Source organism: Sitodiplosis mosellana, unplaced genomic scaffold (assembly GCF_009176505.1).
Source record: "Sitodiplosis mosellana isolate CC-2019 unplaced genomic scaffold, AAFC_SMos_1.0 Smas_scaffold_1, whole genome shotgun sequence".
Taxonomy (NCBI): domain Eukaryota; kingdom Metazoa; phylum Arthropoda; class Insecta; order Diptera; family Cecidomyiidae; genus Sitodiplosis; species Sitodiplosis mosellana.
Genome location: NW_022595244.1, coordinates 21,984,633 through 21,996,738, shown reverse-complemented (window position 1 = coordinate 21,996,738; position 12,106 = coordinate 21,984,633). Strand labels below are relative to the sequence as shown.

General features: G+C 36.3%; 2 protein-coding genes across 5 annotated transcripts; one reads left to right on the top strand and one right to left on the bottom strand.

Annotated features, from left to right (window-relative positions):
- Window positions 1–118: 118 nt before the first annotated feature.
- Window positions 119–6,838, bottom strand: LOC129575242 (G protein-activated inward rectifier potassium channel 3-like). 3 transcript variants are annotated; one of them, XM_055458378.1, is made up of 8 exons: window positions 6,051–6,255; window positions 5,736–5,977; window positions 2,231–2,293; window positions 1,947–2,158; window positions 1,468–1,561; window positions 719–1,407; window positions 525–602; window positions 276–400 (listed from the first exon to the last, which is right to left on the bottom strand). In XM_055458378.1, exons 1-7 carry the CDS (start codon window positions 6,159–6,161, stop codon window positions 541–543), a joined length of 1,473 nt encoding a protein of 490 aa, XP_055314353.1. In that variant the 5' UTR covers window positions 6,162–6,255; the 3' UTR covers window positions 276–400; window positions 525–540. The 3 variants fall into 3 exon arrangements, with proteins under 3 accessions (XP_055314342.1, XP_055314364.1, XP_055314353.1); XM_055458367.1 differs by lacking the exon at window positions 525–602 and having other exon boundaries at window positions 119–400; window positions 6,051–6,838; XM_055458389.1 differs by lacking the exons at window positions 525–602; window positions 5,736–5,977; window positions 6,051–6,255 and adding an exon at window positions 3,286–3,921 and having other exon boundaries at window positions 119–400.
- A 1,878-nt stretch (window positions 6,839–8,716) lies between these two features.
- Window positions 8,717–11,860, top strand: LOC129579459 (zinc finger protein 431-like). Of its 2 annotated transcripts, none has more exons than XM_055469570.1 (2): window positions 8,717–8,845; window positions 8,912–11,860. In XM_055469570.1, exon 2 carries the CDS (start codon window positions 8,951–8,953, stop codon window positions 11,129–11,131), a length of 2,181 nt encoding a protein of 726 aa, XP_055325545.1. In that variant the 5' UTR covers window positions 8,717–8,845; window positions 8,912–8,950; the 3' UTR covers window positions 11,132–11,860. The 2 variants fall into 2 exon arrangements, with proteins under 2 accessions (XP_055325545.1, XP_055325537.1); XM_055469562.1 differs by having other exon boundaries at window positions 8,717–8,850.
- The last annotated feature ends 246 nt before the right edge of the window (window positions 11,861–12,106 follow it).

Sequence of the window (12,106 nt, the reverse complement as noted above, 5' to 3'; positions counted from 1 at the left end):
AGGGTGGTTTTCAATGATAAATTTTTGTAAAAAATTCTAACCATTTTACAATACAATCAATAGTTTGATAATATTCATGGCTAGCCTGTGAAAAAAAATATCAAAGAAAACACACTGATTTCAAACGAGGAAAAACAATCATTTGTATTTCTAAAACTTTAACAACTAAATCAATATTGCAACGAATTCCATTTTGTTCAGAGTTTATGATCGGGCTCATTAACTAGGTCACGTCGATGCCTCGGTAAATTTGATTCGGAGCTTGGGTACTGTTCCCAATTTCGATTATCTGGAAATAGCGATAACGTTTTTGGTCGGACACAATTGATAAACATTTCACTGGCACATTCTCTGGTTGGCGTCAACAATTTATAAGAAGAAGGAAGCGAGTGGCACGATTCTAAAGAAGTAGGAAGAAATCATTTATTTTTACTTTGATAGAAAAAAAAAACGCGCACAAGCACACGGCATCATTCATAGTTACAAACTACATGCTAATTAGGACAAGTACAAATGCTACTTACAATTACATAACATGGTTTAATTTTTTATTGATGTTGATGCCGTTATGGATTGGTCATCGGCAGGAAGAATTTGTTCGGCTTTACAATATGATACACACACAAAATGAACAAAACAAGGCCGATGGAGAAGGAGACAAAATACAAATATACAAAATAAAGAGATGAATTGAAAATGGGCCGGCATCAATACTCACTGGGTGTTTGTATTTCTTCTTGCATTTTATAAAACTCGGCTAGCTCACGTCCACTGCAGAGTGGCGTATCGACTGGAATGGTTTCATTGAATTTCGAATAATCAATATCGTATCCTTGGCGTTCGTTGTTGTAGCTAACAACTGACAAAAAGCGATGTCCCCATAAAATTTCCATATTCAAGTAGCTTGAACGAGCTTGAGTGGTTTGGCCCGTTGATTCAATCGTTCCCTCCAAAATGACAACAATTTCGAATTTCTCTTGCAACATATCCGCCGCAGACATGTTGTAAAATGGTGATGATTCATCGATTCGATGCACCACAACCATGGGCCAAATGAAGAATAAGTCTGATGCACAGCCGTCGGTTCCGATTTCCAATTCAGTCACATACTGTGGATTTAATTCACCTTCTTTCGTCGCATATGTGCGAATCAGTTGTGCACGAATATTTGCACCAATTATATGACTCTTTCGAATATCACCAACACGGAACATTAACGTTAAATAGCCATCCCGTTGACACACTACCGCGTACTTTGAAAAGAGCAGGGTTTGCGTTCGCTGTTTGGGACGCGTCATCTTTGCAAAAACGATTCCGACCATAAATGCCTGCACAAAAACACCGTAAATTGATTGGAAACACATCACAAATATTGCTTCCGGGCATTCTTCGGTTGTCGTGCGCACACTGAAAATAGAAATGGCACGGTGAGAAAAGAGGTTTTTTATCAAGTTATTTTCTAATTACCCATATCCGATGGTGTGCTGTGTCTCAATGGAAAATAGGAAACATGACGCAAAACTGTATATGTTGAAAACACAAGGCACCCATTCATTTTTAGCTGTGGAATGAAAAAAAAACGTTTTTTTTTTGTTGTGCTTTTTATTTTACAGAAAAATAGAACCAAGTTCAGGTTTTTAATAAGAGGAAGAAGAAGCAGCTGAAAAATGACGATGAAGAGGGTATAACAAATCAACGTGACACTGAAAACGCGAGTTAAATATAAATGTTTTTTATATGAATCTATCAAACGATTGTCAATGTCGGTAGCATCTGATATAAAATGATCCATGTAATCAGTGATAATCAGCTGATTCTGGTTTGAATGTGCTTTTAAGTACATTTACATTGACATTTTAAATTGAAATTAATATATTTCAATGAAAATGGGGATAAAATCAATGCTTTATATTAAAAAAAGTAATTCCATGTACGAATGTACATACCTTGTTCCGGTGGCAGATGCATTTCCTCTAAATCTCCGTGTGTGACAGCAATGAGCCACCAAATCATTGCAAAGAAAAGCCAAGAAAGAACAAAACTAAGGGCGAACACAATCAGAGTCCATCGCCATTGCGAATCGACGAGTGTGGTGAAAATATCTTGCAAAAATCGTATTCTCCGTCGCGAAATTTTCTTTTGTAATACATTACAATCACTGCGAAATTTGAAAAGTGAGAGATAATTATGACGCAAATGAAAGTGAGACTTGTTCATTTTTATACTATACCCATTTTTCAACACCGCCCGGCGTCTAATTTTTCTGTAGCTTCCCGGTCGGTAATTTCGGCTTCTATTAATGATTACAAGACAAAAAAAAAATCAAGTGATTATTTACTAAATAATGAAAGTTGATCATACGAGTAGTAACAAAGTCACATGATAATACTGTCAACAGGTAGAACGATCATTAGACATCGTTTACACTTGAAAAATGAGATTTGCATTGTCCCATTTATCGGTCAAATTACGCATCGTCTCCATGTCCCATAAATCATAATTAGAATAAGTTAAAGAACCGCTATTTTAAATCCGTATGTTTTTTTCGTACGATAATGTTTTCGTTTCGTTGACACATCTGTCTGACTCATAAAATTGAAACCCTACTCAATTCGAAATATTCTAACCGGAGCGTGTATTGGCTTGCATGGCCATTTAAAGTTCCGTTCGGCGGCTGCTTATCAGCAGCACGGGGTCATGAATGAATCAATTGTTATCGTGATAACAGCAGTGATGCGATGACAAGGTATTTGATAACTACAGATAACTGTGGCGCGAAACGTCAACATTCCCCTTTGTGAATTGTTCAAATATCGATAAAATATATAAATATTTTTTGCTACTTCAAAAATAATATCCAGTAGACTGACCATGAACATTTATTGCCGAATGATACTCGAAAAAAAAGAAATGGCAAATTTACGTGATATTTTCGTTGGTAAATATTATCAGAGCAAAATAAAAAGCGTTGACTGTTTCTCAGTCGAATACAAAAATGTTTATTCACAAAATGACCTCTTATAGTTCATTGCTTCGAGCGAGAAAAAAAAAACTCCCTTTTCAAACAACGTTTGACGATCGAAATTTTATTGAGCTCTAGAATGATACAGTTTTTATTGCGGCGATCGCACTCGAATGAATCGATTACACGTGTAGAGGAAATCTCTTGGAAGTTTCCGTCAAAAGCGAAATTGACACTTTTTCTTTTGAAATGCAAAATCAAAACCTCGGGAGCTCACTTAATTGGCGGCTGTGTGTAATATCATCATGTTTGTTCGTATGTACCTTCGTGAGCTAGTCGAATGGATGGTTGTATAATAAGTTCCTGGTGAGGTAGGTGATGTGTCAAAATATGTGTTACTTGTGTCGTGAGAAATGGGCGAATTTGCCCAAATTTGCGCTGGTGTCGTAAGCGACAATAATCGATGATCTTCATCATGAACGGTTTCTGGTGAACCGGACTCTTGATCGATACAATTGTTTTCAACCATGATCTCGGATTTGACAATTTTTGACAATTTTCACTCACTCACACACACAACTCTGAATAGTTCTGAACAAAATTGCTATCGAGTTTCACGTATCGCAAAAACCGATTAACAAACAACTGAATATTTATATGCAATCGTCATTCGACTGTTCGAAACACATCACCGAGAAAACACTTCAGAAAAAAATCCCTAGCCAAGATTAAATGTGCATCGTAAATAAAATTTGCCAAAATAGTTGATGTTATTTTTCCAAGTCAGTAATAATCGCAACGAACACGAATCGCACACACGCAAAATGCGATTAATGTAAGCACAAATTTTGCACAAAGATTTCCGATTCTGTGTGCTCGTCTTGTGACACACTCACGCCGACATTGAGGAGTTTATTCGAACTGAGTGAATGCGGTCTCAAACACTACTTATCACTTGCCATTTTCGTCGTATAATTTTCGCTTTTATTCCACGCACGCCTTATCATTTCTAGACTCTCAACCCAATAATAATTGTTTTATTGACCAAATACATTATGAGAGAGAAAGAGAGAGAGAGAGAGACGTTGCGTTCTTTTTTTTCTTGTGCTGTTGTTGTTGTTCGTCCGGCTCCTTGTCCGTAGAATGTAAACAACGCAGTTCTGTATCATCTGCGTTGGGAGCTACTTATGAAAAACATGTGAAATAGCAAGTAATAAGGCAGTTTTTTGTGTTATTTGAATATCAATTCATGGCTTTTCTGTATCAGTTGAAGTATTGACGCTAGATCGTTTCAATTGTCCAAAAATTGGCGATAAAATTGGTCACAAGTAACAAAGTGAGAAGCAAATGGTTCCTTTATCTATAACAAAACGACATACCTGCTGGATTCTTCATTTGTTACACTTAGTTATGATCGATTCTTGTGAAATCGTATGCATTGTACTCGTCGTTTCTTTGTTATATTGGACTTTATTTGCCCCAAAAAATCGCAAATATTACATGTTGATTTTAGATTAAAATAGAATTTTTACGAAAATATCTAAAATTAGTTTCAAATAGTCGAATCAACTTGATTTGGAGATTTACTCAACTTTTAGTTTTTGAATGTGGGACAAAAGCATTTCCATAGAACTACTATATTCGATCAAGTAACGTCACACACCACATTCAATGAAGTGATAATGGAATAAATGAAATGTGTGAGTAAAATGTAAATACTTCAGAGATTTGTCGAACATGTGTACATTTGAGCTTTGCAAATCGTTATTTATTATGTTCACAGAATCGATTCAAATTAGAATTTCAAGCACAATGAGGGACGACTTGTTGTACAGAGAGTTCCTCACAACAGATTAGTTGTTAAAAGTAATTCACAACTGCGCGAATCTATTGAAATGAACCAATTTGAGCATTAAACTTTTGTGCCTCATTATTTCGTAAATTCTTTATCGCGCACGCAAGCAATCGTATACTATTTTTCTTACATCTCACTAATTAACCTTTGTTATGGACTGTACAAATAATTGGAGCACAGGCTTCAAATGATTGTGTGCATTTTTCGTGATCATTTCATTTAACAAAATCCGTTTTTCTTGTTTCACATTTACGCGCTCATTCAAATGATTCAGACGCGTGTTTGCATTTTTCTTCGAAATGTCCATGCATACACAACACATCCGAATTTGATACTCGTGAATAATACCACACTATGCAACAAATTATCTTTGAGATATTCAAAAGTATTTTTCGACACAAAAATCCATTCGCTGATTGTAAAGTTCTGAAACTGCGCAAAGATTTGATTCCGGACATCTCATTTGGTTGATATGTGTTTACGAAAAATATACTTTTTGGATAATATGACCGAATGATCTGTTACGCGGCCATTATCGAGTGTTTGTTGTTCACAATTAGTAATCATCATACGAATTTAAACATGTTGTGAAAATTGGCTGACAAGAACTTTTTATCTGCGTTTGCAGTTCAGAAAATGTTTATTTTGACCGAATGACAATAGTCATGTGTATGTGAAAAATAATTTTGAATCACTTTTTGGCGAACTGACATTGTGACAAAAATATGTGATTTTAAATATTTGTTCAAGAAATTGTTTAATTTTATCTCGTTGTTCGAGCAGCAAAATTGTACACTAAAAACCGAATCGTAGCTCCATTACGGATGGATAATATTTCACTTGGGATATCGCACGCTTACTAAATATTCTAATTATATCACATTCGCCAATTCGTGCACACATAAAATAAATACCTACTTTGAATTGGTGCTAATTCGACTTAACCGACCGAAAGACGTTTGAGTTGAATTTCGTATGAGCACCCCAGCACCACCAGCTGATACAGGTGGCAAAACTGTGATTGGAAAAGACGAAGGATTACTGATTATGGTATCCATTGAGTCTGGTTCTTTGTCGATGGTGCCCGGTCGCATAAAGAGCTTTTCCTTTTTCTCATCGTAGCGCAGTATGACTTCTTCACTAGGTGATGGCAAGTTGCGCTTTGAGAATTTAGAAAAGGATCAACACATTACTCAAGCGATTTAAAACCAAATGATATTTTTTCATGAATACTTTGCTCGATCCAAACGTAGTATTCGTCTCAGTTGTATTCAACGCAGCACTAGTTTCATTGGGATACGTGAGCTCCAATGATTCCAGCTCTTTTCGCAGTAACATACTCATTCTTAAAACGTTTTAGTCAGTCTTCATGTAAAATCACACGACTATGTCAATTGAAAACAAAATCATTTTTTTTGCACTAATATTCAAAGTTCTAAAACCACCTCGAATAATGAGGAAAAAATAGCTTGAAGTGTTGGTTTGGATGATGTGATGCCCAACCGTGCGTTTTTTGCTTTTCCAAGCCAGCAGTGAAAACGAACTAGTTTGTAAACATGAATTCACGTCGTTTGAGAGCTCTATCTCATCATGCGATGCGAACCTTTGATATGGTCGAATGTGTTGGTCCAGTAAATGGTTTTACATGTCGTGGGAGTTGAAGGCAAAAATATGTGCGACACAGTACGCGCGCTAAGTATTACTCTCTTATGCTATAATTTAATAAATTGTTTTTGATAGTAGTTTATTGTTATAAAAAAATTTGCGCTCACTGAACGGCTAGTTCACTGTGCACGTTCACCACCGACAACGGCAATAATCTGATCACGCGTGTTTGTACACAAACACGTTGATTACTCACAATTGATTCAAATATTTTACAACCAACATGACCAATATATTTTCACTGCTGCTACTTCATTCAACAAACTGCACTGATGCAGAGACAACGACGTCACGATTATACATCACAGGCCCCAATTAATTAACCAAACTTTTTTTATTCAGTCGCCAGTCACTGAACCCCGACTAATGTGGCAATGTTTTAGATCACATCTCATGTAACAAAGTGTTAAATCGAGATGGCTTACTCACCAAAAATGATATTATCTCGATAAATCGCGACAACTGTATTTATCTAATCTGTATGTTTTTTTTCTCTCCAACAAACGATTTTCAGTCACACCCAATTAAGGGATATTATTTTTTGTCTCTCTGACACACTGGAGTCATCAGTGAAATTTTAATTGTTCATTACTTCCGGTTTAAATGATGGAAACAAACGGCCAAACTCACTTTGTGTGAGCAAACACACACGCTTCGATTCTGTTTTCGTGAATTCGAATGGTATTCGAGTGTTCACATGTCCAGTGCACGAATGGATTGCTGTGGATCTTTTAATTGACCGCATCATCTTCATTAGTACGATGCATAATTTTGCACATTATCACATGCTTATAAGAGTAATACGGTCAATTAACGAACGCTTCAATTGTTTGGAAATGTCTACAAACCGTCATTATTCGTGTGTATTTTTAGCTGAGGAATGCACTGACTGGAGTGTGAATAAAATTGGGTTTTATTTCATGCCATCATCGAAGTGTCAGCAAATTCTTGATTAAATTAAGTGCGAACTTTTTTTCAGGAGTAAATGAATGAGAGCGATGGAAAGAGCAATAGCCTCTCATTACAATATTTAATAAAATATGTTATTCCAAGTTATTTTAACCTAAGGTTGATGCATCAATGAACACTCCAATTAGTTGGAACTCGGTAGACTACTGATATCAGCAAGCACAAAGCAGAGTTCTAATGGAAACTGTTTAACCAACATTTCAATAGATAAACCCATTCAAATCTCATCCAATGAAAAGAACGATTCAAATAAATAATCGTTGATTATGAAATATACCCTATGAAATATGGAACAGTTTTAGAGCCATTTATCAAAATCAAGTCGTCCGAATACACCCATACTGAAGCTCGTTAATCTGTTGACGGCAGTGATAAAATTCAAGGTCTAGGTAAAAAAAAAACATTCATACAATGAACGAGTTTGCGTTGTGATGATAATGAAAAACGGAAGAGAGTAAATTGACCCTTAAACAAACGAGAAAATTAGTCAAGTTCAATGTATGAGTTTCCTTCTTTATTGCAGCTCACGAGTCTATTGTATGCGCTGTGCACGCACACAGTTAAAGCAACGAAGAGTATATATGAAAATGTACGAAGAATTGGCCAGCAAATCGTTGATGTGGCATTCATTTGCATCTGACTCATTTTTTTTTCTTTTTTATGCTACAATTGATTGTGAATTGGAAATTTTAAGTAGGAAAAGAAGTGACTCACAGTCTTAAAAAAATCACCAGAAAACGCATAACTATTCCGCCATGAAACTTCATTTGAAATTCAACAAAAAAAGGTTACTAAACCGAATGTATCTCAAGTTTATAATACAGACGTTATAAGTGCAAAACCAAAAAAAAATGTATTCGGTTTGGTCACACGAAATAAATTTTCTGAACTCTGATTATTGAAACTGCAAACATATCTTGTGAGTTTGCTTTTGCATAAACAGTTTGTTTTTCTATTTCAAATCAAGACGACAATGATGTTTCGTAAAGTCAGTACGTCTATTGCTCACAAGAGGGCATGTTTTACACGACTAACCATAACAACAATGTTAATCTCCACAAACAAGCTAATGAACAAACGCGTTTCTATTTCCTTTTTTTTTAAATAATGCTGCTAAAATAAATTTTAACCAAAAAATTCATTGATTTATAATAAAAAAAAATAAAATGTTTCAACTATGTTACCCAAGTAATATTAAATTGGTTTGAACTTGGCGCCTCTCAATGACATATTGCTGAGATGTCTCTCCATCACCGGTGGCTCAGTTTGAGCGCACAAACAGATGATTTGACATTTCAAAGTTTTATTGCATCGAAACATATTTTATTTGTTGTCCAAGTGTTGTTTGCGGCAGAAATTTCCCATAGTCTACTTTGATCGAATAAATTTCTATTGTAAGGTAAACACTTCGATTTGAAAATTAATTTTTTTTTATGAATCAAAGTGATTTTGACTTTTAGGTTGTTGGAATTTACCCAAAGTCTAAAAATCGAGTTGAAATGTCGAAAAAACGGCGTCGAGTGCATATTGAAGAGGAATTACCGCTGCATGCCATGGACGAGTATGTGGATGAGGCAATACAAATTAAAATGGAACCAATCGACAATGGCTATGAACACGAGTCGATGGAGTTTATTCCAACCAAAACTGTCGTATACACCGAAAATGATGGAAATAGGGCAGCCATTGAAGCCGAAATCGGTTTGGAATCACAGTTAGAGTTCATTAAAAGTGAAGTTGATGTGGACGATGTAACCATGATGGAATTCCGTGAAGAGATGAGACGAATTTCATACGATACGACCAATGACTTAATAAACCAAAAGCAACCAACCAAGAAGAGAAAGAGGGAAGTGGAACAAAAGAGCAAGGATAAAAAGAAAGCAACGAAAGTCACGAAGAAGGTGGAAAAAAAGGAGAAAACCACGGGAGTCACCAATAAAAAGTCTGAAAATGTTGAACTGCAGCCATTGGAAATTGTGGTAAATAAAGTGAAAATGGCCAAATGTCGCTTTTGTGATTTTCAATCAACGTCAAGAAATCGATCTATTGTCAAAGAGCACATGAGACTACATACTGGTGTCACCCCATATGCGTGCACCCACCGGACTTGTTCACAAAAGTTTATCACTCGCAATTTGCTTGTGCATCACATGCAACGCGATCATCCAACGAAGAAAAGATATAAATGCCCATTGTGTCGCATGTGGTTTTTCAGCAAGAAAGACATTGAATCACATGAATTGAAATGTGTGAAACGGCGCAGCTTCGAATGCCACTTGTGTAAACACCAAATGAAACGGTTGTACATGTACAAGGTGACGGAGCATATGAGAAAGGAGCACACAGGTGAAAAGGTATTCCAGTGCGAGCATTGCGACGAAACGTTTCTAACCAAAGGCAGCCTCAGGTGTCACGAAAAACATCATCCAGGCGTTGTACCATTCAAATGTTCCATTTGCAATGGCAGATTTGTAACGGAGGAAACGTTGCAGAAACACGAAAGCTATTGCCTCACTCGACGTCGCTTCGAGTGTCATATATGCCAATACACGTATGCAAAATTGAGTTTCGAAGGATTGAGTATGCATATGCGAAAACATACGGGAGAGAAGCCGTTCCAATGTCAATTTTGTGCCAAATTTTTCCCAAGAAGCGAAGCGTTAGCCCATCATATTCAACGGCATCGTGATTTGTTCAACTTTAAATGCGCCCAGTGCCATCGACGATTATTCAGCGCTGAAGACTTGACACAACACGAGAATAAATGCCGCAAACGACGGTATGAGTGCCATCTGTGTGGTTTTACAAAGTTTGGCCTCAGTTACAACAAATTTCATCGGCATTTCGCATTGAAACACGTTGGAGAAAAGTATTATCAATGCATGAGTTGTTCGAAAAGTTTTTCGTCAACAAAACTTTTAGCGCGTCACCTCACAGAAGACCATCCTAAGTTGCTCGCACTCATCTGTCCAAATTGTAATCGTCGACACACCAGCAGAGCCGCCAGAGATTTGCATCAAGCAACATGTATGAAACGTCGAATTGAGTGCTACATTTGCAAAATGACTTGCAGAGATGTGAAGTCATTGCGTGGTCATATGGTGACCAAACACACCGGAGAAGCAAAGTTCCAGTGCCACCTTTGCCCGAAAAAGTATTTGGTAGAAGCAAACTTTAAAATTCACATCAAGTCTCACACCAAAATTGGACTGTTGAAATGTGATTACTGCAGCAAGGAGTTTTCGCACATCAAGTACAAGAAGAAGCACGAGTTAAAATGCAAAAAAGTCTACGAATGCTGCCTATGCAAAGAAATATTCCCATCGTTTGCTATTTTACAAGGAACTCATATGAGGACACATCTCGGTGCGAAACCATACAAATGCACACTGTGCAGCAAACGATTTGCCTCAATTCGGACTCATAATTTGCATGTCATCGGAACACATTTGCATCAGTACAAATTCAAGTGTAACGCTTGCAATGAAACCATTCGCCAGAACAAAGACGTTTTAAAACACCAGAAATCATGCTTGAAACCTATCCGTCAAGCCGTCGGCATAATCTACTTCAAGTGCTCACTGTGTGGATTGGGACTGGCTCGTGTACCGGAACTACGTCAACACATCCTGAACTCTGAATGCATCAAACATCCGAAGAAAATTCGCAACAAATAACATAAACGAGAATTGCTATGTTTTTTACATTTTTTTTCCATCATAAATTAATCAAATACAATCTCAAATTTGAAATCGATGCTAAAAAGTTCGAATTCGATGTTAGGTATGTTTAAAAACACATTAACCCTCAACTGCATGAATTTTTCCTAGGACTGGGAGTACTGGTATTTGGTTGATTTTTGGCCATAGATAACGAAAAAAATATTCATAATCCTAGATTTCCCATCGTTTAGTCAGGAAATGCGATAGAAATAAGTCAGAGAACAATGAAATCCATTGTTTAAAAGTGTCAAAAATATGTCTAATTTGGAAACCGAATAATTTATTTTGTCAAATTTTCGTTTTCGTGCACATTTTTGTTTATAACTCACCAATCGTACGACATAAACAAATGACGCCAAAGACAAAAATAAAGAAAAAACATTGACAAATAAAAATTCCCCTTGAAGCAATGTCATCCGCCGTACGATTCACATTATACAGGTGTTTAAATGATGCCCGCCAAAAGGCGGGCTTATGCAGTTGAGGGTTAAAAAAGAACGAAATATTGTCGCGCTTATGTGAATTTATAGGGATTCGTTTGTTTTTACTTTGATAATTCTGACCGAGTAAACTCGCTGGAAAATGACCATTCGAACGCCATTTTCAAATGGAAAATCGTCCAAATCGCTGTTATCTTCGTTTCAAAAGCGTTAAATAAATTCTGATTAAAAGAAACTTCACAAATGTACATGTATTTTGGCTTTATTACAAATCGATTTGATCAACATTTTTATTCACTCTCAAAATTATGCAGAAACTTTGATGGAATCTATCAATAAACAGTTTTCTCCATTCCAATAATCATCATGCACAATGTGAAAAATTTACTACAACCACTTTGATTCTGTCATGACCGCAAACTTGCTCAACAGATGAACTGAATCACCATGAAAATGTCAAATGTCAAATATAACTTATAAATATTGTTTT

Bases quoted from the DNA above. Each gene is read 5' to 3' on its own strand.
- LOC129575242 (XM_055458367.1), bottom strand. From the start codon at position 6,161: ATGAGTATGTTACTGCGAAAAGAGCTGGAATCATTGGAGCTCACGTAT. The intron at 5,978-6,050 runs GTATTCATGAAA...AAATTCTCAAAG, and splicing joins CTACGTTTGGATCGAGCAAA to CGCAACTTGCCATCACCTAG. The intron at 401-718 runs GTGAGTATTGAT...CTACTTCTTTAG, and splicing joins AGAAGAAATACAAACACCCA to AATCGTGCCACTCGCTTCCT.
- LOC129579459 (XM_055469570.1), top strand. From the start codon at position 8,951: ATGTCGAAAAAACGGCGTCGAGTGCATATTGAAGAGGAATTACCGCTG.